The sequence below is a fragment of the Odocoileus virginianus genome, chromosome 14 (assembly GCF_023699985.2).
Source record: "Odocoileus virginianus isolate 20LAN1187 ecotype Illinois chromosome 14, Ovbor_1.2, whole genome shotgun sequence".
Lineage (NCBI taxonomy): Eukaryota > Metazoa > Chordata > Mammalia > Artiodactyla > Cervidae > Odocoileus > Odocoileus virginianus.
In genome coordinates this window covers 59,942,941-59,968,674 of record NC_069687.1, presented here as the reverse complement: position 1 = coordinate 59,968,674, position 25,734 = coordinate 59,942,941, and the positions used below count along the sequence as shown (strand labels likewise).

Below are 25,734 nucleotides of genomic sequence, written 5' to 3'. Positions count from 1 at the left end.
CAGGGGCGGGTCCGGTGGGCGGGGCCATGGTGGAGAAGGAGGTGTGGCCAGAGGGCGAGGCCAAGGCCTGATAGACCCAGAGCCGTGGCTGAAATGACGCTATCTCCGTAGTTACTGGGAACGTAAAGATCCCGCAGCAAAGCGGCGGGAAAATACCTGAAAGTTCTCTCGGCTGCAACAACGCTGAACGTTTTTGGCCGGAAACCGAAAGCAGAAATCGGAAGTGACGTCGCTATCAAAACAAGCCGGGGCTTGGTTGGGGCCCTGCAGTGAGTCTGGCCGCAGATGGAGAGGCCCGACTCTCTGTGGGCTGTTGAGCGTGGTCGCCAGGCCCTGCGCCCCCACCCGGGCAGCCTCCAGTCCCTGTTCCCGGGACCAGCCCGCCGCGGTTGAGCCAGAGTTTCCGCCCGCCGTGCCGGAGCCGCGCTGGGATTTTTTTCGGGCAGAGCTGGCGGGTGGCGACAGAGCGAGACTTCCCTCCCTGCCACAGTCTCCCCTCCAGCGGGTTCCTGTCCTGGGACGCCGGGACACCTGTCGCCTGTGAGGCATCATTCATTCTCATAGCACCTTCCTTTCCTCGTAGGGCAACTCCAGGATGAAGAAGAACGGGGGGCCGGGGGTTCCTGACTAGCACCCACTGGGGAATAACCCAGTTGCCCATTTTATTTCGTTAGGGCCACTCTCCCCTTCTCCCTGGGCTCTGACAGGTTGAGGTGATCCTACCTTTACCTCTTTTTTTCTCACCGCCTCCTCTTCTGGATCGTCTCCCCCTGCCCGCCCCTTCTTATACTTCAAAATTACGGCTTAACCGGTCAATTTTGCCTCTCCTCCTCTCTAGACTGGTGTTAAGATAAGCGTTCTATTTCCACTTGGTTTAGAAAGAATTGGTTTCTTTTGCTTTAGTGCTGCTTTTTATTTTAATGAACGGAGTGATGGGAGTCATGAGCTCCCTGTTTCTCTTCTCTACGGTGGACATTGATTATGATTACCTGCCCTGACTACTCAACGGATTGTTATAAAAATTAAATAAAAACATTAAAAGGATTGTTATAAAAATCTTGGAAGGTGCTTTAAAACTGTAAACAGGGGGCTATCTGTAAAATGTGTGATTTGCCAACTTTTGCTCCACTGTGATCCTCTTTTAGTTCCATTTAATTAAAACTTTATTTTTTTAAAAATATTTTTAATTACAACTTTAAAACACCCGGCACCCTCAAAATTTCTGAGGCAGTAAGCCTTAATATGATAAAATTGTTTTGTTTAGTCCCCAAGTCCTGTTCCACTCTTTTTGCGACTCCGTGGACCGCAGCCTGCCAGGATCCTCTGTCCATGGGGTTTCTCAAGCGAGAATACTGGAATGGGTTGCCATTTCCTTCTTCCCGACACGGGGATTGAACCCGCATCTCCTGCATTGGCAGGCGAATTTTTTTATCACTGAGCCGCTGGGAAGATTATGAAAAAATTAACTGAATGCTATTTATTTTCTTCCTGTCTCAGTGACTATATATCTAGGACAATTATATATCTTGGAGTTCTTTCTTTAGAAGCAAATTTAGGTACAAAAATGAAATTTCTCTTCAGAGTATATATATTAAGGTCCATAGGAAAGTGCTAGTGATTACCTTACTGAAAACTCATTTAAAACAGTGGTGAATGACTCAGTAACAGGTGTGCTTATAACCTGTATTTTGAGAATTCACATTTATTGGGTTTATGTCTTGACAATCAATATTTGGTTAAAAATCATTAACTTTATTTCTTAATACTTATTTCAAAGATTGGGGCCAAAAATTATACTTAAATCTTAATATCCTAGAGATGCTAAAGCAAAGGAAACCAATTCATAATCTATTTTTTATTTTTCATATTAATAAAAACCTGGATTAAGTTGCTACCACTTGATCTGAACAAAAACTGATTGATAAATATGTCTTCAGTTATCATAACCAAGACTTTGTAAAGCCTTTCACTACTCAGGAATCAAGGATACTGTAGTTGCTGATACATTTGGGTACAAATAGGTTCTATCTTTTTCTTAAATTCAAACTGAGAGCCAGTTATAAACAACATGTTAAAAAATGAACTCAGAGGTTAATATTTTTTACATGAAAAGTTTATTTTTGTTGTTAGCCTGATTTTTAAAAAATCCTGTTGGTGGTATTCAGTAATAGGAAAGGGACGGTAAGGGTAAGTACAGTTGGTTGGGACCTAGCAATGGAAGTGAAAGTGTTACTGTATTTCATCTGATCTTTGCCAGGATTCTGTGAGATTATTGGTATATCCCCACTTTACAAGTGAGACTGAGGCTTAGAGAGGTTGAGGAACTTAAACAGATTCACATCAGCTAATAAATGGTGAAACGTGGACTCAGATCCAGGTTTTTCTACCTCTGAACATTGTATGCTTTTTATTATCTATCGATGCTTGTAAGAGCACTGTTTATATATGTGATTGAAAATGATTATTTTCTGTACGTTAAGTTGATATATTTTTAATTTTTTTCTTTCAGATGTTTTAATACCCAAATTCAAAGAATACATAGTATACCATTCTTCTCAAACCAAGAGGAAATCATGAAGGAATGTTTTAACTGTTGAAACTCAGTTGAAATCATGGCTACATCAGCAAATCTGGATATTGGAGCGCAGCTGATAGTGGAAGAGTGTCCTAGCAGTTACAGTCTAAGTGGCATGCCAGACATTAAAATAGAACGTCAGCTGGACTCGAGTGCGGAAGAAGGACCGGCTCAGGGTGTTGCCGTGGGGATGAAGTTCATACTGCCTAACCGGTTTGATATGAATGTCTGCTCTCGGTTTGTGAAGTCCTTAAATGAAGAGGACAGTAAAAATATTCAAGATCAGGTTAACTCTGACCTGGAGGTGGCATCTGTCCTATTTAAAGGTTGAAAGTTATGGTATAAATATCTGCATTTGTTTTGTTTTTGTTTGTCTTTTCCTTTCTGTTCATGAAATTTTAGTTTGGGAAGAGAGTTTGGAAGTCACCTTTTAATATGGTTTTCTAGAATCTCACAGAAACCAGAATTAAATAATTTCATGTTATATAATGTCCATAAGTACATGCTGATTTTTTATTTCTTGCTTGACCTATGTTTACTTACAAATTCTATACTAAAGTTTCTTATTGTACCTTTTAAAATTACAGGAGAAAAAAATATGTGCCTTTTATAAATGAATTAATTCCATGAATATGTGATTGGCATTAGCTTTCTGTGCTTTAATGCAGTGAAATCTGTCATCATACTGTGGATTTACTTTTATAACCATCTATTGAATAAAAAACAACTTCTCTTTGGATAATATTGCTCAAGATTAATATTGATTTTTTTTTTTCTGGAACTTGTACAAATTTTTTATGGCAAAAAATAATGTCACTTGAGAACCAGTTGAAGATATTATACATCTTATATTTTTTTTAATGTAAACATTGACATAGAACTTTGAAATGCTTTGTTGTTAAAATATTGTTTTAATGTGTTTAAATTAATTTTACCTAGCTGAATGCAATATCCACACATCTCCTTCTCCGGGAATTCAAGTAAGGCATGTCTACACTCCGTCTACAACAAAGCACTTCTCACCCATAAAGCAGTCAACTACTTTAACCAACAAACACAGAGGAAATGAGGTCTCAACCACACCTCTGTTAGCAAATTGTAAGTATTTCCCACTGCTGTATGAAAATATTGTTATTGCTATTGTAATAGTTTCAGGAATTTAGCTTTGAAACATTATTTTCATTAAATGCATATCCTGTTTTGGAAAGCTTAAGTAATATCCTGATAGTTTTAGTAATTTAAAACTTTAACATATTATTGCATATTCAAGTGTATCATGTTTTATGTTTCTCTGTTGAGAATGGATTGAAATTTTAATTCTTAAAAGCTTTATAGTTTTACTATAAAAACTATAGTAAAAAAATGAATTATAGAAATATAAAAAATGAGTTATTCTGAACTTTGGGCAAAGCAAGACATTGTGTTTTTGTGTTCTTGGAGTGGGTTTTACTGGTAAACTAGATCACTGATCAATAAATAATTTGTAGTAAAACTGAGTGATCTCTAATATAATTTTTAATCAGAATATAATATGAATATGAAACCACCTCTTTAAAAACTTTGAATTTACAATTTTTTAAATGTAGAGTTATTCTGAAAGAAATAAAATGAAGATTTTCTGTATAAATTAGAAAATACTCTATATAGGTCAGATTTCTTAATAAGAGAAAACCAGTCAGCAGTTTGATGTTAGGAACTGTATTTGAGAATATAAGGTAAATGTATCTATATTCTAAAGCGTGGTGAAATATGTCTTTACTTTGGAAACATTATATCCTTCCAGATTTTGAATCATATGCTGTGACAGGTAAGCCAGAAAGAATTCATGACTCTTAACTCCACCTCAGGCTGATTTTTTTTTTATTGACATTTATATAAATTTGCATGTGGCTCCCAATTGCTTTCCTTTCTGTATTAAGGCCACCCAGTCATATCACCTGAAGTCAAGGATCGAGTGATACTAATTTTAAAGTGAGTTATGATATAACTGTGCCTGTTTGGCTTTGTTTTAAAATAAAGAGATTACTTTAAAATATTCCAGCCATAGGTTGTTTTTTTTTAACCATTCTGAGAGGCTTAAGGGATCCTAGTTCCCCAACCAGGGATCAAACCCAGGCCCCTGCAGTTCGAGCACTGAGTCCTAACCACTGGACCACCAGCAAATTCCCCAAAACCATAGTTTCTGAGCTTAAAAAAAAACAGCTGGAGATCATGTGGTTCACATCCCTCATGATACAGACAAAAGTGTTTAATCAGCTCTCCAGGCTCACACAGCTAGTTGGCCAGAGCTAGATCTGCACTCCAGAATTTACTCTCAAGGCTAGGTTTTCATTTATTTCCTCAGTTCTCCTAAAGTTAAGAAATACCCATTATTTCAAGAAATAATATTTGGGACTTAAATTAATTCAGTCAGTTAAAACACAAGAGTCTTTCAGAGCCAACCTCCTTATAAGCTTGGATAAAGAGAGATTTTAAACTTTTTATTTATTTGTTATTTTTGTCTGTGCCAGGTCTTAGTTGGGGCAGGATCTAGTTCCCTGACTAGGGATTGAACCTGGGCCCCCTGCATTGGGAGCACAGAGTCTTAGACACTGGACCACCAGGAAAGTCCCAAGAGAGATTTTAAAAATTAAGTACCTAAACCATTTCTTTAATTGATAAAATCAGTAACAATTTAAATTGTTAATAATTGATCAAACAATTTGCATATTCATTGACAGTAACACGTTGCAGCTGTCAGAATTACCTTAAACATATATGAGTCAATTCTCAGACTCATATATTTAAGATAATGCTGACATTTGCAAATATTAGGCTATATTTTAAGTTGAAAAGTGAAAGTGTTACTCACTCAGTGGTATCCGACTCTTTGCGACCCCATGGACTGCCAGACTCCTCTGTCCATGTTATTCTCCAGGCAAGAATAGTGGCGTGGGTAGCCATTACCTTCCCAACCCAGGGATTGAACGCACGTCTCCTAAACAATAAAATGATGGATTGTTTTTTGGAGAAGAAAATTGCTACACAAACATAAACAATGAGATGATGATGATATAGCCTACAGATACGTGAAACTTTTTTATGATACTGTTTCAGCTCTATCTGTTCACCAGCTGGCTGCCCAGGGAGAGATGCTCTACCTGGCTACTCGAATCGAACAAGGTACTAGCCTATTCTTAAGAATGTATTTAAAACAAATTTAATAGGGTTTGTCAGATTTGTTATTACTTTATTTTTATAGAAGAGAGTATAAAAATAAAAAAGAAATAGTTGCAAAAAAAAGAAATAGTTGCATAATCTCACCAGGCAGATAACCCAATAGATACTTTTTAAAAAATAGTAATGTCATGTATAGAAGTTACAGCTTCACTTACCACCCTAGACTTTTCTCCAAATGCACACACTATAAGTCTCTTATATTTTCAGAAGACTTTTCTGGAGGATATTTCTGTTTATACTTGGGGCTACATGTGAGAATGTGTGTGTGCTTTTTTGAAAAAAAATATACACACTGCATTGCACTTTACTTTTTTTCACTTAAATTCTGAGATATTTCCATGTAAACACACAAAGACTGTTTCATTCTTTTTTAGTAGGTCTGTGGTTTTGCATTGTATTGCATTTATTATATATGCTGTGTTCTTTATTTTTTAGTGAGTCCCCCTGGTAGTAGTTGATTCCAGTTTGTTTTTATTAAGTAACAATATTGTTGGCATTGTTTTGAAGTATACCCATAGGGTAAATTCCTACAAGTATATTTACTGAGTCAAAAGGTATATGAATTTTTATTTTTGTATACATATAACCAGATGTTTGCCCTGTTCTCACACCAGAGTTAGAGTTTCTACTTCCCCATAACTTCACTGACACGAATACTATCAGACTTTAATCTTTGCTGATCTCATGGGTATTTCATACTGGTTTTGTTTGCCTTTTTCAAATTATGGTCTATTCGAATTTCTTTTTGTGTGAACTGCCTGTTTTATATTGATTTATATGAGCTCTTACCTAAATTAAAGAAGTTCACTTTTATGCTTTATGTTGCATATATTTTTTTCCCAGTTTCCCATTTTTCCTTTGACTTTATGATATTTTCAAACAAAGCTTAACATTTTTAAGTGGTAAACTTTTATGCTTGTGACATCTAAGTTTTATATCTTGCCTAGAGATGATTTCCTACTCCAAGTTTATAAATTCACTCATGCCTTATTCTAGAATTTCTGTGGTTTCCTTTTTTACATTTCTTTAACCTATGTGGAACATGTTTTGGTGTAATGAGGTAAAGATAGAGCTTTACTCTTATTTTCATTTTTCGAAAAACTAGCCAGTTGTCCCAACATTATCAGTTGAATGCAGAGCATATGATTAAAGAGTGTTTTTTTTTAATCATGTCATTCTTTGATAAAAAAGACTCATTTCATCATTTAGAATCATGTCATTCTTTTATAAGAAAGACTTATTTTATCTTTTGTTTGTTTATAAATATATGAAGGTCTTATTCTCAATATACTAAATAAATTTAGGGACAAAACTGTGGACCCAGTAGATTGAGTCTAGGGAACAAAAATGGTTTTGAGGTAGAATTGCATAAAACTGTTTTTCAAATCATTCAGTTTTCATTCACATTATAATACCAAAAATTTTAGAAAATTCAAAGGCAGCAATGTTAACTAGGGAGTAAAAATAGCTTTAATAAGATTTTGGACTTTCTGTAATATGTATTTATATAATGCTAAGGGCTATCATTAACCTAATTTTTATCATGATCCTCCCACTTTTACATTGAGATGAGCAAGATTTTATTCTGGATGTTAGAGAAGTTAAATGATATGTCTAGAGTCACACTGCTGGAAAGCGACAGTCAGCATTCACACTCTGGTCTCCCGATTCTGAGTCCGGTGTTCTACGGACTGTCCTGTACCTAGCATTGTATTGTATCCAGTAGTTTATACTTTTAATAATGTACTGTTTGAACTCAACTATGTACATTGAGGCATATTTTAATACATTCAGACTGAAAATTGCAAAAACACAGTAGGAGTTCAGTGAACCCAAATCTGCACAATGTGAACCTTACTGAGTAATAGTCACCTTTTTAGAATGCCAGTGTTTTCATAGCAGTATTAATATGTGGTTGTTAAATTAGATCACAAAACTTGCTTTTCTTTTAAATAGAAAATGTTATCAACCACACGGACGAAGAAGGATTTACCCCTCTGATGTGGGCTGCAGCACACGGGCAAATAGCTGTGGTAGAGTTTCTACTTCAGAATGTAAGGAAAACGCCTCAGACAATGTATATGTACAGTTACTCAAGTTCAGTTAAGTATATAGTAGTTTTTGTATCTCCAGCCAGCTAGATGTAATGGTAGAGGACCAAAAAAAAAGAAAGTTTACATGCTCTTCTATTCTTGTGGAACTTGGATCTAGTTAAACAGGCAAGTCTAGTCATTCATAAAGCAGTGAGAGAGAAGTGAATGCCCAGCCCCTACTAAACGCAATGGGAACAAAAGTCTATAGGAGAAGCTTCTTGGAGAAGATGTAATTTGGCTCCAAGTGGCAAGATAGTTAGGATCCAGGTAGAGGGAAGAAGGAAGACCTTCAGACAACCTTGATAAGGGAGCATCCAGGAGTAGACGTTTGTGTTAGTACTGTGTTAACCCCAGAATGTTACCTGACCTATAATTATTATTGACAAAAGTAACAATGTTCTTATTTTCAAAAAACTGAGAAGTCTTTTGTCTCCATTCCCACTCCAGGGCGCTGATCCCCAGCTTTTAGGAAAAGGTCGGGAAAGTGCCCTGTCGTTGGCCTGTAGTAAGGGCTACACAGACATCGTCAAAATGCTGCTGGATTGTGGAGTTGATGTAAATGAGTATGATTGGGTGAGTCTATAATACTGATTTTTAGGTTTTGGAAAACTATATTTTATTAAACACTTAGAAGAATAATTAACTACCTTTAGTTAATGAAACGCCTAGAAGAAAAAGTTACTGTCCTAATTTTGATTTAAGTATTGCTCACAAAATTTTAAAATTAGCTTAAACTACTTCTACATGCCCAATTCTTAGTAAAGCTTCACACAGCAGCACTAAATTATTTGAATCTTATCTTTGAAAAGCTAAATCACCTTTTTTTTTCCCCCAGAATGGAGGGACACCTTTGCTTTACGCTGTACATGGAAATCATGTGAAATGTGTAAAAATGCTCTTAGGTAAGCAGATAAAAGTGGAAATATTTAGAAAATGCCATATGAAGACATTATTTTTTTACAAGCTGGCCTCATGGGAATCATGAGCTTTCACTGAATTCATTATGCACCCCTGGAGCAGCCCCTTCCCTGAGGTTCTCATGTAAGCCACAGCTCCATCACACAGCACGCCTGCAGTCACAGCATCTGTCCTGGCTGCTTTGCTTTCAGAGCTCACGTGTGAACCCATGGCTTTTTTCTCTTTTCCCTATCTACATTGTCTTTAAGCCGAAGTTCTGTCTGTTTGTGCATTAAGCTCTAGAGGATGCCTGAATGTTTAAAGTGTCTTCCCTCTGACCCACCAGAGTGAATTCTATGTCCTTCCTGGACTCTGTACTTTGTCAGACCATCCCGAAAATGCCTTCCAAATTTGCTAACAATCTGTCCTGCCATTTGCACATGAGCCACCATAGGCAAACATATCCACGTTTTCATTTTGTTTATGTAGATGTTTCTATTTTGGTATAGAAAATGGAGCGGACCCAACAATTGAAACTGACTCTGGGTATAATTCTATGGATCTAGCTGTAGCCCTGGGCTATAGAAGTGGTAAGTGTTTTAGAATTCTCAGGTTCCATTTTAGTAAAGTTCTATAATAATAGAAGCCAGTGGTCTAAACTGTTCTCACCACTTGCAGTCATGGAACATGTATGTTATCCTAACTCCTGACATATACTTTTAATTGTGGGCAAAATCAACAGATTCCTAGAAAGTCTAGAAATGAGTTTGTTACTGTTACTTTTCACCCACCCAAATAATTAGTTGCTGGAGGATAAGTGCACACCTATTTACAGATGTGTTTAATGTTTTATAGCAAGTTTATACAATGCTTGGTAGTTGCCCTCTCTCTGTTCCTTAGAACAACTTTGTGTTCTGGACTCTGCTTCAGTTCTAAAATTTAGAAACCAAAAACAGAAAAATCTAATAACTTGAACAACTATTAAAGTCAGTGATAGACTAAGTTTTACGTATTGCATTGTAATCTTATCTCCTCAAACTATGAGTATATCCTAATTACAAATTATTTTAGGAAAAAGTTGGTGAGGTTAAGTTGAATTTGATAGTTTTTAAAATTTTGTAATTAGCGTGCTGTAGTCTTGATCACCTGTCTGTTTTAGTTCAACAGGTTATTGAGTCCCATTTATTGAAACTGCTTCAGAACATCAAGGAGTAGACAGAGTCATCAGAAAGTGTCATCTGCCCTTCGGTTTACTTTTGGCCCTTATAAATGATAGTTTTGTTTACTTATAAATTTTTACCTCAGTTGCAATATTTACTGATTTTTAGTAAGTTTTAATAAGTATTCCTCTGAGTCACTGGTTTATAAAAAAGTTAATGTTTATGCTTTTTTTATAAATGTGTTTTACTGCATATTTAAAATTATAAGTGAGTGTTTTGTGGCATGTAAATTTTTATGGTACAGATGGTTATCTGTCTTTGTATCAAGTGCTGTAATTTAACATTTTTGGAAATTATTCCTCCCTATTCATCTTCACTCTTCTATTAACTCATTGACTTTATATAGGGTTTGCTATAAATCCATAGAAAAAAAATTTGTTATTATTGAATTTCAAAATGCACAGTGTGATTGTTTACAAAATGATGTTATAAATGAATAAAGTCCTTCTTTGCTGTTTGCCTGCAGGTTTTTCTTTATAATTACTTAAGATTATTAAGGGAGTTGTTTAGGATTTTTAGTTTAACCCTTCTGTCCTGCCAGGGTACTCCATTAGATCAAACAATACAGTTAAAATAAATTCAATGTAAGTTAATCAATGTAGACTTATTACCATTTCTAGAAGTATATTGAGAATATTTTTCTCCTGTGAATAAGCTTTTCGGTAGGAAAGTCGTTTGGGAAAGAAAACTCATTTCTTCAATAAAAGTCAGATGTTCTTTACTTCCACTCCAGGAGCACTATAAACTCACGCTGCACCAACATCTGGAAGAGAGAGCATGAGCTCGCAGTTGGTGTGACCGCTGAGGGTGGGACTTGGGTTAAATCACTTCATCTGGAAAACAGGTGTGACATCAGTTACTACAGTGGGTTGCAAGCCACATAAACTTGATCTAGCTAATTTAAGCAAAAGGGAATTAATGGAAGGAAAAGCTGAAGAAGTAGGCAGTCCCAAAGGTTGAAACTAGACCGGCTATCTTAATCAGGAAGTCATGGCCAGCCATGTTGGGTGCCTCTTTGGTAATGCTAAATCCCCTCATTGGTCATTGGGTTCAGGATTAAGTTTTCCAGGAGGCAGAAATCCATTTCCCCTGGATATAAATGCACCACTGTATGGAGTTGAGGGGAGAACGGAGATGACTGTTTAACAACCCATGCTTGCCCCCAGACCACCTGGAAGGCAGGAGGCACAGTCTCCTAAGGAAAACCACGGGGAGAAAAAAATAGATGTTCACTCCAAAGGCAAGCTCAGTCATATGTGAAAATAGTACTAGTGTTTCCCCCATGTCAAGCATATGCTTTAAACTGATTTTACCTTAAACCATTTACCCTTCCATTTGGTTCTTTTTCTTACTAAGGGCCCATATCCATGAAGTGTTAGTTCCTATTCATATTGTGTGTGTGTGTGTCTGTGTGGGTATATGTACTCAGTCACATCTAACTCTTTGTGATCCCATAGACTGTAGTTCGCCGGGCTACTCTGTCCATGGAATTTTCCAGGCATGAATACTGGGGCGGGTTGCCATTTCCTCTTCCAAGAGATCTTCCCAACCCCAGGATAGAACCAGCATCTCTTGCATCTCCTGCATTACAGGCCAATTTGTTACTGCTGAACCATAAAGTAACAAACTCCAGTGATCCATTTGGGTATATCACTCTTGAGTATTGTTTGCAAGTGCTCTCCACAACAGAACAGGCACCAAAAAACCTATGCTGGGATTGACTCTAAAATGACCACTTCTCTCCTGATCTGACTCAGGTTGACAACCAACAGATCTCAGAGAATATATTGAACAAAATTCCCCTTTCTAGTGCTATGCCTTTTAGCCCCAGGGTCCCTGATAACAAGCCCCAGAAAACTCCTGTAAGAAATAGACAAAGCTAATTAAAACAACAGGAATGATAATTAGGGCCAGTTATAAAATTCCTCTTTTAAAAATTAAATACCTTTTAGGTAGTTTTTGTTGATTGCATAAAAATTTATTTAGAGCTCATGTACCAGACACTGCTTGATGTGAGGGTTAAATATTGCACAAAAACAGTCCCGCTGTCAAGGTGCTCACTACCTAGTATAGGACTAGGGCTCATTTCTGCCACAGAGTGAAATACACTAGCAAAATTTTTCAAGGGACTTGCCTGGCCATCCAGTGGTTAATAATTCATGCTTCCCATGGGAATTAGCTGTATGACTTGGAACTCAAACCGGGGCGCTGCAGTGACCTGAAGGGGTGCAATGGGGAGGGAGGCTCAAGAGGCAGGGACACATACCTATAGCTGATTCATGCTGGTGTTTGGCAGAAACCAACAAAATACTATAAAGCAATCATCCTTCAATTAGAAATAAATTTTAAAAAATAGCAGATCAAGTAATCATCAAGTATTAAAGTACTGTTATCTCTACAAGGAAAATATTGACAATAAACATTTTGAATAGAAAAAAAAAAAAAAAAAGAATCCTTGCTTCCACTGTAGGGGTGTGGGTTTCTCCCTGGTTGGAGAATTAAAATCCCACATTCAGCATGGAAAGATCAAAAAATTAAAAAAAAAAAAAACAACTCCAATTTTCAAAAGGTTAAAAACTTTTATGCTTATGTAAGTTTAAGTTGAACACCTGTCAAAGATTTTATTCAGCTAATTAACTGATAAAGAAACCAGTAAGATGTTAAAACTAATTCCAAGAGCTAGGTATTTTAGGCAATATTAGTAAAAGATTGCTGAGTTAGACACAAATCTAATTTATGTCCAACTAGGTCATAAACACTAACCTTTAATCATAAACCATAATCTTTTCCACAGGACAGAAATTACTGGCATCTCTAAGGACAGAAATCTACAAGCTAACATGTGACTTCACTAAAACTGGTACTTTCAATCAACAATAAACAGTTTTACCTCTTGATGAAAGTGAAAGAGAAGAATGAAAAAGCTGGCTTAAAACTCAACATTCAAAAAATAAAGATCATGGCATCTGGTCCCATCACTTCATGGCAAATAGATGGGGAAACAATGGAAACAGTGACAGACTTTATTTTCTTGGGCTCCAAAATCACTATAGATGGTGACTGCAGCCACAAAATTAAAAGATGCTTGTTCCTTGGAAGGAAAGTTATGACAAACCTAGACAGCGTATTAAAAGGCAGAGACATTACTTTGCAGACAAAGGTCCATCTAGTCAAGGCTACGGTTTTTCCAGCAGTCATGTATGGATGTGAGAATTGGGCCATAAAGAAAGCTAAACACCCAAGAAATTGATGCTTCTGAACTGTGATGTTGGAGAAGACTCTTGAGAGTCCCATGGACAGCAAGGAAATCCAACCTAAAGGAAATCAGTCCTGAATATTCATTAGAAGGACTGGTGCTGAAACTCCAATACTTTGGCCACCTGATGCAATGAACTGACTCCTTGGAAAAGACCCTGATGCTGGGAAAGATTGAAAGCAGGAGGGAAAGGGGATGACAGAGGATGAGATGGTTGGATAGCATCACTGACTCAGTGGACATGAGTTTGAGCAAGCTCTTGGAGATGGTGAAGGACAGGGAAGACTATCAAAGAGTTAGACACGTCTGAGAGGCTGAACAACAGCAGTGAGTTGGATTAAGCAGTCTCCCCTGGATTAATTGATTAATTCTCAAATTTTAGTGTGTATCAGAACCATCTGTTCAGTTCAGTTCAGTTGCTGAGTCGTGTCTGACTCTTTGCGACCCCACGGACTACAGCATGCCAGGCTTCCCTGTCCGTCACCAGCTCCCAGAGTTGCTCAAACTCATGTCCATCATGAGTCAGTGATGACATCCAACCATCTCATCCTCTGTCGTTCCCTTCTCCTGTCCTCAATCTTTACCAGCATTAGGGCCTTTTCCAGTCAATCGGTTCTTTGCATCAGGTGGCCAAAGTATTAGAGTTTCAGCTTTAGCATCAGTCTTTCCAATGAATATTCAGGACTGATTTCCTTTAGGATGGACTAGTTGAATCTCCTTGCAGTCCAAGGGACTCTCAAGAGTCTTCTCCAACACCACAGTGCAAAAGCATCAATTCTTCAGAGCTCAGCTTTCTTTATAGTCCAACTCTCACATCCATACATGACTACTGGAAAAACCATAGCTTTAACTAGATGGACCTTTGTCTGCAAAGTAATGTTTCTGCTTTTTAATATGCTGTCTATGTTTGTCATAGCTTTTCTTCCAAGGAGCAAGCGTCTTTTAATTTCATGGCTGCAGTCACCATCTGCAGTAATTTTGGAGCCCCCCAAAATAAAATCTCTCACTGTTTCCACTGTTTGCCCATCTATTTGCCATGAAGTGACGGGACTGGATGCCATGATCTTCATTTTTTGAATGTTGAGTTTTAAGCCAACTTTTTCGCTCTCCTCTTTCACTTTCAACAAGAGGCTCTTTAGTTCTTCTTCACTTTCTACCATAAAGGTGGTGTCATTTGCATATCTGAAGTTATTGATATTTCTCCCAGCAATCTTGATTCCAGCTTGTGCTTCATCTAGCCCGGCACTTTGCATAATGTATTCTGCATATAAGTTAAATAAGCAGGGTGACAACATACAGCCTTGACATACCCCTTTTCCTGATTTGCAACCAGTCTGTTGTTCCATGTGCAGTTCTAACTGTTGTTTCTTGACCTGCATACAGATTTCTCAGGAGGCAGGTCAAGTGGTCTGGTATTCCCATCTCTTGAAGAATTTTCCACAATTTGTTGTGATCCACACAGTCAAAGGCTTTGGCATAGTCAATAAAGCAGAAGTAGATTTTTTTTTTGAATTCTCTTGCTTTTTTGATTATCCAGTGGATTTTGGCAATTTGATCTCTGGTTCCTCTGCCTTTTCTAAATCCAGTTTGAACATCTCGAATTTCACAGTTCACATACTGCTAAAGCTTGGCTTGGAGAATTTTGAGCATTACTTTACTAGTGTGTGAGATGAATGCAATTGTGAGGTAGTTTGGAGAAGGGAATGGCAAACCACTTCAGTATTCTTGCCTTGAGAACCCCATGAACAGTATGAAAAGAACCATCTAAGGGCTTGTTAAAATACATATTTCTGGGTCCCACCCACAGAGTTTCTGATTCAGTCAGTCTGAGTTGGGACTCAAGAATTTTAAGTTCTAACAAGATTCCAGGTAATGCTGGAAATGGACTGTCATTATGTAAACCTGAATCCTTAAAATGTTTCCAAGTTAGCAATTTCTGTAAGAAAAATATTTTTCTTAAAATTCCAGCATACAAAATACTAGAGGAGGTTCAGTTTCTTTGTCTTCTGGGATTTGAAAGAATATTTGACTCATTTAAGTGACTATGTTTTAAACTAATCATAACAGTGCTCCTTTAAGAGGTATCATAACCTCGCTTTTTAATAGCCTCTAGTGTTAGGAAAATATTTCTATTACACAATAAGAGGTGAAGGCCTTTCTTAATTAAAGACATGCAGACACACAGAGGGAAAACTTCTATCTTTGCAGGTTAGCTGCAAATCAGAAGTGAACCAGAAACACAAAAACTTAGCGTTACTTTTCTTAGAGTGAGCACATATTTCTTAGTTGATTTAAGGTTTCAATTAGACAAACAGATTTGTTAAAAAGCAAAAACAAAGAAGAAGACTACTGACTGGGTTCTCTGTCATCTCTCACCCAACAGAGAACAGGCCTTCATTAGAGATCACCAAGTAGTCAGACCATAATAGCAAAAACCCATCATTGCTTCTCTCAGTTCAGACTAACTCACTGAAGGTGTACAAGCCAGTCATAAAAACAAGTACATAATATCAGTAGAAAAAGAAAAAAATAACTAGAGAGTTGTGTTATCACCCGGGATTCGCTTCAAAAGCCAAGAAAACATGTGCAGGCAAATAGGTTTAGTTTGTCTCCATCGGGTTAATCCTCTCAGCCATCTCGGTGGATGACCTTCAAAACTGATCAAATACAACTTTCAAAAGGTTACATGACTCTCTAATGTGAATAAAATGAGCATGTGACAAAGACTTAATTCAACTTATTAACTGATGATGTAAGAGGTCCGGCTGCTTGCCATTTAAAAGCCAGCAAAGAGGTAACGTTGGTGGAAAGGGATGTGCTTCATTCTGGATGCTGGCAACTGGCAGGTGGGGTGGGGAACACCTGTCCAACGGCCATCTCCCGCTCCTACAACCAGTGGGCAAGAGCTTTTATAGCCAGTTGGAGGGAGCTATAGTACATCAACAGTACAGTCAGCTCTGACTGTCATCTTGAAATTGGTCCCGAGTGGTCTGACCAGCATCATATTGATTGTTTTAAGTACATACAGTTAATCTTCAGTACCAAGGCCAGTTTGTTCTGCATTTCTTGAGGCAAATTCTCAGAATTGTGGCAGCTTATGTCATGGCTATGGTCTGGTCATCCTGTAGTTAACTTCTTCCACTTTGTGGGAGTTCCAGTACCTAAGACAGCTCATGGATGTGGCTCAGAATATTATTTATAGCCCTTGATAAGGAACTAAAGGTCCTTGAATATGCTTAATGACTAAACTATTATTATTTGGTTTCTTGGTATTGGTATTTACCAATTTACTTGGTATTGGTATTATTAGTATTCTTGGACTGTTTTCCTTTGTTTGTGCATTTTCTCACTTCTCTGATTAAACTTATTCTTTGGCTAAAGTTTTTCCACAGACAAAAGGCAGGCAGAGGACATGAGGGATAAGGGTCACCAGGTCTTGCTCCATTTCAGTGAGAAAACCAGTAAGATACGAAAACTGACTCCAAGAGCATTTGAGAAGCCGGGCATTTGTAGCAATGCTAAGATAAGATTGCTGGGTTATATACAAGTCTGACAGTTATTCAACAGGGACAGGAATTGTCATTCGGCGGATCTTTTCCCAAATGACAGAAGAAATTGCTTCTCTATCAGACAGAAATATCCAAATTAACATGTAGCTTCACTAAGTCTGGGACCTTGAATAAACAGTATGTGGTGAATCAAATCACATTTCTCTAGGTAATCCTCAGGTGGCCTTCATCTCATATGGCACTGAGGAAGGCCGTGTGGCCATGACCCTTCTCCGTACCTCAGTGAAAGCCAGCCTGGGGTTAAGCTCATCACCCTTGTAACAGCTCTTCTGCCATCAGCTGAGGGGTAAACTAACAGAACTATGCTAATTGGTGACAACGCCTCTCTCATATCCTCCTCCTGACTCGATCACATAATTCACTCCATGGTGAAGGAAGCTGTGAACCAGAGAACTCAGTGAAAAAGGTTAGTCATTTTAATAGTCTTGAACTTTTCAAAAAATATTGCTGATAGCTTGAAAAATGGTTGTTTTTATGAAAGATGTAATGGGGGTGTTAACCACTAAACTCTGAAGGTTTTTAAAGTCTGTAGCTTAGAATTTTCTCCTAAAATGCCAATTAGCAACTGATATTTTAAAAAACTATAATTTCATTATCATTTCATATCTTTTTTTCATACCAAAAGTTAAAATCAATAATATATTTTAATAAAACAAACTGGTTGCATATGAATATGCTATCTGTATTTACATGTTTCATGCAATATCACTATTTATATTTCCAGTAGGTGGCATTGAATGCATTTCTATCCATTAGGTGATTTTCTGTGTGATAAATAGAGTTTCCAAATCTGATAGCTGCAAAGAGAATAAACAGAATGAAAGGTAGGCCAAACTCTGGCTATTATAAAAGCCTTAAGTGTCCTTTCTCTTTAATATTCAAACGTTCTCTGTGACAGTGCTTCTCAGGTTTATACACCTAATAAGAGCTTCAAAAGTTTACCACCTTATTCCTTGTAGTGGATACTACTGACAAAACCCAGATGGCAAGAGTAACTGTTAACATTTTTTGCTGCCTAGAAATTTTTACAATATGTATAGTAGCAATAAAGATATGGAATGGGATTGTAACATGATTGAAACTTTTTTAGGTATGCCTTTAGACAGGAGATGCAATCACTTACAAGAAGGAGTACAAACCACAGATATTCATGGAAATGTTTTCTGATGAAAGTAAACTTCAGAGGTTTATGGTCTGTTGTGTAGATTTTCCTGTTCAGACAGTGAAGCTTTTCCTGAGCTGTATAATAGGAGCTGGTGTACACGATCAAGATCAACCTGCATTACTATCGTGTCAATGACAGGAATCATGGAACTGTTAGTGGTGAGCTTATGCTCTGGGGTTGAAACTATGATTGGATATGAAATTGTTACACTGACACTAGACCATCCCAGACTCACTGCCTGCTGAGTTTCCTTTTCTGTGAAACACAGTACTGATCACTATATGGTACGTTTGTCCTGTGTTTTATTGTTTATTCATACTCAGTGAAATTGTTCTCCGCTCAGATTTGTCCATGTTACTTTATGAACCTGGGAAGTGCCTTAAACTTGCAGATGTTCCTGTTATTTTCCTTCTTCATGTTCCTTGAGAACAGTCAGATGTATTCATATCCCAGAATCAATTTATGAAAAGTATCTTAAATAGTTTCTTGGTGCTCAGTGATTTTATGTTCACCGTCTCTCCTCCAAAAGGTTAAATGTTTGAAACAAGAAATTTCCCCCTAACAGCTATTCAAGCCTCCTCAACACACATGTATCGAGCCCATGCTCTGTGCTGACCAGGACGGGCCCCAAGGACACAGTGGAGACTAGCGTGGACACAGTGGAGACTAGTGTGGACCCAGGGCCCTGCCCTGCCCTGCAGATCTCACACAGTGACTCTGCATACCAGGTGAGATTGGCTTTGCTGAAACTCATCTCCCCTCATTCCATACAAGCTCAAAATGTCATGTACTCAGGTGAATGGATAAAGAAGATGTGGTGCGTATAGACAATGGGACACTACTCAGATAGAAAAAAATAATGAAATAATGCTATGTGCAGCAACATGGATGCAACTAGAGATTATCATAGTAAAGTAATTCAGAAAGAGAACAAAATACCATATTGTATCACTTACATGTGGAATCTGAAATATGACCCAAATGAACCTATCTACTAGAGAACAGACTTGTGCTTGCCAAGGGGAGGGAGCCGGGGGAGGGAAGGACTGGGAGGTTGGGGTTAGCAGATGCAAACTATCATGTGCAGGATGGATAAACAACAGGTCCTACTGTACAGCACAGAAAATTACAGTCAATATCCTATGACAGGGGCTTCCCAGGTGGTGCGAGTGGTAAAGAGCCTGCCTGCCAATGCAGGAGGATATAAGAGACGCTTGGAGAAGAATATAAAAGAGAACATATATATGTATAACTGAATCACCTTGATGTATAGCAGAAATTAACACAACATTGTAAATCAATATGCCTCAATGAAAAAATGTCATGTAATAACTGAGGTATGTTCAAGGCTTGTTGTTGCTTTTGAGTCGCTATGTTGTGTCCAACTCTTTGCGACCCTACAGACTGCAGCACGCCAGGCTTCCCTGTCCTTCACTGTCTCCTGGAGTTTGCTCAGACTCATATCCATTGACTTGGTGATGCTATCCAACCATCTCGTCCTCTCATCCCACCAGGGAAGCCCCTCGAGTCTTGAACATGTGTATTACAGAGTTTCTCACATGCCACTTGTTCCGCTGTGTCAAAGCATCAGTGCTCCTACTGACACAACAGAAACTCCTGCATCCTGAGAGGAAGCAGAGTGCCCAGAGAGAGTGATGGCAGAAACTTCCATTCCAAGGGCAGCTGGTTCTCAATTCCCATGATAACCAGCTAGAGAGGTTCAGAAAACCCTGAGGCCTGCCCCACTCCAAAGCCCAGAGAGTCTGAGTTTTCCGTCTAGCATGCCTTATGGGGACATATCGCTTTCGGGGTGATTCTAATGTACAGGCAAAGCTGAGAACCACTGCTCTAAGGGAGATTAGCTCCTGGCTGGTGGAACCAGTATATTTCAAACCACATCCTAACATTTGCCTCTCACATCTTTGTCTATAAAGAACCTAGCTTATCCTTTCTGGCCTGTTGGTACCTGCTCTGATTTTTTGGTAAAGATTAACATGTTCCTTTTCAAACCTATGTGACAAAATAAAGAATTTTGAAACCCTAATCTTACCTTCTGTGAGTAATGCACCTTGTCATTCAGCAAGCTATCAGTTATGACTCAACATCACTTGTTAGCCTGCATTTCTGAAAGACAGAGGCCACATCTGATGCCTCGTAACTGTGTACTTATCTTGCTTACCTTTTGGATAAAAAGGAGTCCTGAATACCCAGGACAGAAGTTGGCACCCAGAAATACCAAAGAGCTTATCCTGTTATTTTTGTGTTCTAGGATTTCCTTGGAGACACAGGCATTGACTTAAGCCTTGGCCTCCTGAACCCATGCCAACTCACAGGGTTCATCTACAGGGCCAGGTAACCCCTCCTCCCTGATGCATGCCTGTATGAAAACTCTCTCCTCCTACTTGCTGTCATGGTGTTTGCCTTTCGTCCAGGGAGGCTGTCGATAAGATGTAAGTCAATTGCATGCACCTCTGTCTCAGTGAGTCCCTTTCTCGGAGGCCCCCTCATCTGTGTCAGGAACAGGGTGTCAGTATTTTTTTAAAAGATTTTTTTGATGCAGACCATTTTTAAAGTCTTTATTGAATTTGTTACATTATTGCTTCTGTTTTGTGTTTTGGTTTTTTGTCCACAAGATGTGGGATTAGCTCCCTGACCTGGGATTTTTTTGTGTGTGTGTGTGGGATTAGCTCCCTGACCTGGGATTAAATACACATCCCCCACATTGGTAGGTGGAGTCTTAACCGCTGGACCACCAGGAAAGTCCTCAGAGTATCAGTATTTAAAGAAGAGCCCACTACCCAACCGAGCCAGAGTTTGGCTTGACCACCCTCTTTAGAAAATAAGCCACTGTGTGCTGTTGCATAGTTCTTCTTTCAGAGATAATGCTGCCCTGCCTACGCTGATGAGATGTTATAGGGCCCTCTCCGAGAGAGTACGGTGTCCTTGGTCAGCTTTCACGTAGCCTCCTACTTGGGGACAGATCAGATAGATCAACCACTATTGTCTTACAGCTTAGCACGAATGTCAAGCTTTGTGCTGACTGCGGGGGTCATGGTTACAGTGCCTCACGGCTCTCAATGTCACACAGATTAACCAACCACAGAGCACTATGATATAGTAGATAACAAAAGCTATTGTCTAGCAGGAATGAACTGGGGGAAGAAAAGTCTTTCTATGGCTTTAGGAAGCAAATGTCAGATCTCTAGTACTTATGCATTTTAAAACATTGATCTTTATTATTTTTTTGAATATAAAAGTAATGTATACTTCTTCTATCTGTTATTAGGGTGCTTTTAGCTGTAAAATAAGACAACACTATTGATACTATGTATAAAACTGGTAACTAATGAGACTCTGGGCTTCCCAGGTAGCTCAGTGGGTAAAGAATCCACCTGCAATGCAGGAGACTTGAGTTTGCTCTCTGGGTCAGGAAGATCCCCAGGGGAAGGAAAGGGGTACCCACTCCAGTATTCTTCCCTGGAGAATCCCACGGACAGAGGAGCCTGCCTGCTGCAGTCCATGGGGTCACAAGAGTCAGACACAGCTGAGGCGACTGAGCACACTGCAGGGAGAATATACGCTGGAGCAGAGAGTATCTATTCTCACAGTGAGAATGAATTCTCAATGCCCTGTGGCGACCTCAGTGGGAAGGCCGTCCCAAAGGGAGAGGACACGTGTGGGGGGCGGGCTGCCGTCTATGGGGTCGCACAGAGTCGGACACGACTGAAGCGACTTAGCAGCATGGCTGGTTCACTTTGCTGTACAGTAGAAACGAACACAGCGTCGTAAGGCAACCGTACTCTAGTACAAGTTAACTAAAGTAGAGGAAGCTCCACCTACGAGGGCTTAAACAAACAGGTGAATGTGTTTGCTCCCACGGGAGGAAGTCCAGAGTCAGGCCCCCTGCAAGGCTGGTTGAGAGCAGCTCAGCAGCGGGTCAAGTCAGACCCAGATTTCTTCAGACTGCACTCTGCTGGCTACAGTTCCAGCTTTATCCGGTCTGGTTGCCCTAGGTCTCAGAGTGTGACTTCCAATAACAGGGACTATATGCCTCCTGGTTTCTGTCCAGTCCACAGGGAGAAAGAGGTGTCCCATACCCCTTCCAACAGGGTGAGGAAGAACTTCCCCAGAAGCTTCCAGGAAACCTCTTCTCTAGCCTCATTCACTGCAGTCAGGTCACAGGCTTATTTCTGAACTGGGCAGGGAGACTGAGATTACCCTAGTACCCACCAGTCAGACCCATGCAACGGAGAGCCAGCATCTTGTGGAGCACCTGGGCTAAATGGGGAGAAGCACTGGCATTCCACACAGGAGAGAGAGGGACAAATACGATACACGTGAAATTAACTTTGGCGAGGCCTGACCAGTAGATAAGCGAAAGAATAATACAGAACTAAAAAGCTAACAGAGAAGATAAAGTGGAATGATAATTTAAAAAATACACTTGATTGATTCAAAGAGGGCAGGAAATGAAAAATATGGGAACATAGAATCAGTTCAGTTCAGTTCAGTTTAATCACTCAGTCGTGTCCGACTCTTTGCGACCCCATGAATCACAGCACGCCAGGCCTCCCTGTCCACCACCAACTCCTGGAATTTACTCAGACTCAGGCCCATCGAGTCGGTGACGCCATCCAGCCATCTCATCCTCTGTCGTCCCCTTCTCCTCCTGCCCCCAATCCCTCCCAGCATCAGGGTCCTTTTCCAATGAGTCAACTCTTCGCATGAGGTAGCCAAAGTATTGGAGTTTCAGCTTCAGCATCAGCCTTCCAGTGAACACCCAGGACTGATCTCCTTTAGGATGGACTGGTTGGATCTCCTTGCAGTCCAAGGGACTCTCAAGAGTCTTCTCCAACACCACAGTGCAAAAGCATCAATTTTTTGGCGCTCAGCTTTCTTCACAGTCCAACTCTCACATCCATACATGACCACTGGAAAAATCATAGCCTTGACCAGATGGACATTTGTTGGCAAAGTAATGTCTCTGCTTTTTAATATGCTATCTAGGTTGGTCATAACTTTCCTTCCAAGGAGTAAGCGTTTTTTAATTTCATGGCTGCAGTCACCATCTGCAGTGATTTTGGAGCCCAAAAAAATAAAGTCTGACACTGTTTCCACTGTCTCCCCATCTATTTTCCATGAGGTGACAGGACCAGATGCTATGATCTTAGTTTTCTGAATGTTAAGCTTTAAGCCAACTTTTTCGCTCTCCTCTTTCACTTTCATCAAGAGGCTTTTTAGTTCCTCTTCACTTTCTGCCATAAGGGTGGTGTCATCTGCATATCTGAGGTTATTGATATTTCTCAGCAATCATCATTCCAGCTTGTGCTTCAACCAGCCCAGCATTTCTCATTATGTACTCTGCATATAAGTTAAATAAGCAGGGTGACAGTATACAGCCTTGACGTACTCCTTTTCCTATTTGGAACCAGTCTGTTGTTCCATGTCCAGTTCTAAGAATAGGTGGGACAAATAGAAAACAAATGGCAAAATGGTAGACTTAAATTCAATCTTAAATGTACAATTCTAAACATTCTGGTTGAGAGACTGGACTAAAGAAACCAACAAGAATCACTTATGACTATTTTGAAGAAACACACTTTGATTAACATTGGCATATGGAAATGGATGGTCAAAACTTGAAGAACAATGTAGAAGAATTAAATTACCCAATCTCAAGACTTACTATGAAGCAACAGTGATTAAGACAGGTGTTGACAAAGCAAATAAACCCATGGAACAGAATAGAGACTCTAGAAACAGATGTGTACACATGTGTCAATTCATTTACACAAACACACCACTGAGACTCGGTGGAGCAAATATTTTTATTTTCAATAAACAGCCCTGGGTCGTTAAATATCACTGTGAGAAAAAACTAAATTTCAGCTCTCACATCTTGCTAAAAAGTTATCTAGAGATGGATTATAGATCTAGACCTAAATACAAATCTTTGGAGGAACACGTAGAAGAATACCTTCATGATCTTTGAGTAGGTGAAGACTGTTCATCATCCCTGCAGGGTTTATAAAGTGGTAGCTCGTTTCCACTTTAATTTACAATTCTTTAAATTGGACAACTTTTCACAAGCTCAGCCATTGGTATTTAAGTGTTCACTTGTCCCATTTTCCATTAGGTTATTATCCTTTTTCTTATGTAAAAAGTTCTTTATATACTAAGGAAATGTATATACCAAGGAATATTTCTTAATGTGTTTTAATTGGTTGTACCGGCTCTCCTTTGTTTGTGCAGAGGGCGGAGGCTGCCCTTCACTGCGGCGCCCAGGCCTCTCGTTGTGGCGGCTGCTTTTGCCGTGGGGCCCAGGCTCTAGAGCGTGGGCTCAGTCGCTGGGGGTCAGAGGCTCTAGGGCTCGGGGATTCAGTAGCTGGGGCTCACAGGCTCTAGTGCGGACTAGTAGTTGGGGGCATGGGCTTAGCTGCTCCACAGCGTGGGGGATCTTCCTGGACCAGGAATTGAAATCGTGTCCCCTGCACTGACAGGCAGACTCTTATCTACTGTGCCACCGGGAAGTCCCTACTTTTTAATTTTTAAGAACTTCAGTTTTTAGGGCAGTTTTAGGCTGACAGAAAAATTAAGTGAAGATACAGAGATTTCCCATGTATCATTGTTCCCTCACATGCACCCTTATCAATATCCCCACTAGAGTGGAACCCTTGTTACAAACGATGATTAAAATATGAGGCATATTTTAATCCCTCAAAGTCCGTGGTTTACATTAGGGTTCACCTTTGGTGTTATACATTCTATGGGTTTGGACAAGTGTGTAATGGTGTGTATGCATGTCATTCAAACAAATGATATTGTTAAAAACAAATTGTCTTAGAACTTTTTCGTTCTTTCCTCTCCTTTTCTACATAAAGGTAAGTATATAGATAACTGGTTGATTAACCTTAACACAAATTTATTCTGACAATCAGTTTGTCATTATCTTTGATTTTATGCTAACTTTTACAGACCAGGCATATTTTATTTCCTGTGTAAATTCACCCATACCCTGGTGCTCCTAAAGTCAGTTCAGTCACTCAGTCGTGTCCAGCTCTTTGCGACCCCATGGACTGCAGCATGCCAATCTTCCCTGTTTATCGCCAACTCCTGGAGCTTGCTCAAACTCATGTCCATTGAGTCGGTGATGCCATCCAACCATCTCATCCTCTGTCATCCCTTCTCCTCCTGCCTTCAACCTTTCCCAGCATCAGGGTCTTTTCCAAGGAGTCAGTTCTTCGCATCAGGTGGTCAAAGTATTGAAGTTTCAACATCAGTCCTTCTAATGAACATTCAGGACTGATTTCCTTTAGGATTGACTGGTTGGATCTCCTTGCTGTCCATGGGACTCTCAAGAGTCTTCTCCAACACCACAGTTCAAAAGCACCAATTCTTCAGCACTCAGCTTTCTTTATAGTCCAACTCTCACATCCATACATGACCACTGGAAAAACCATAGCTTTGACTAGACAGACCTTTGTCGGCAAAGTAACGTCTTTGGTTTTTAATATGCTATCTAGGTTGGTCATAGCTTTTCTTCCAAGGAGCAAGCATCTTTTAATTTCATGGCTGCAGTCACCATCTGCAGTAATTTTGGAGCCCCCAAAAATATAGTCTCTCACTGTTTCCATTGTTTCCCCATCTATTTGCCATAAAGTGATGGGACCAGATGCCATGATCTTAGTTTTCTGAATGTTGAGTTTTAAGACAGCTTTTTCACTCTCCTCTTTTACTTTC

At 39.3% G+C, this 25,734-nt stretch overlaps 1 protein-coding gene across 2 annotated transcripts; it reads left to right on the top strand.

The window, feature by feature from the left end:
* The first annotated feature begins 30 nt into the window (after positions 1 to 30).
* On the top strand, positions 31 to 10,461 carry ANKRA2 (ankyrin repeat family A member 2). Of its 2 annotated transcripts, none has more exons than XM_020875485.2 (9): positions 31 to 540; positions 2,510 to 2,901; positions 3,515 to 3,673; positions 5,672 to 5,737; positions 7,751 to 7,848; positions 8,335 to 8,460; positions 8,723 to 8,789; positions 9,294 to 9,374; positions 9,944 to 10,461. In XM_020875485.2, exons 2-9 carry the CDS (start codon positions 2,613 to 2,615, stop codon positions 9,997 to 9,999), a joined length of 942 nt encoding a protein of 313 aa, XP_020731144.1. In that variant the 5' UTR covers positions 31 to 540; positions 2,510 to 2,612; the 3' UTR covers positions 10,000 to 10,461. The 2 variants fall into 2 exon arrangements, with proteins under 2 accessions (XP_020731144.1, XP_070332910.1); XM_070476809.1 differs by lacking the exon at positions 31 to 540 and adding an exon at positions 555 to 811.
* Positions 10,462 to 25,734: the final 15,273 nt, after the last annotated feature.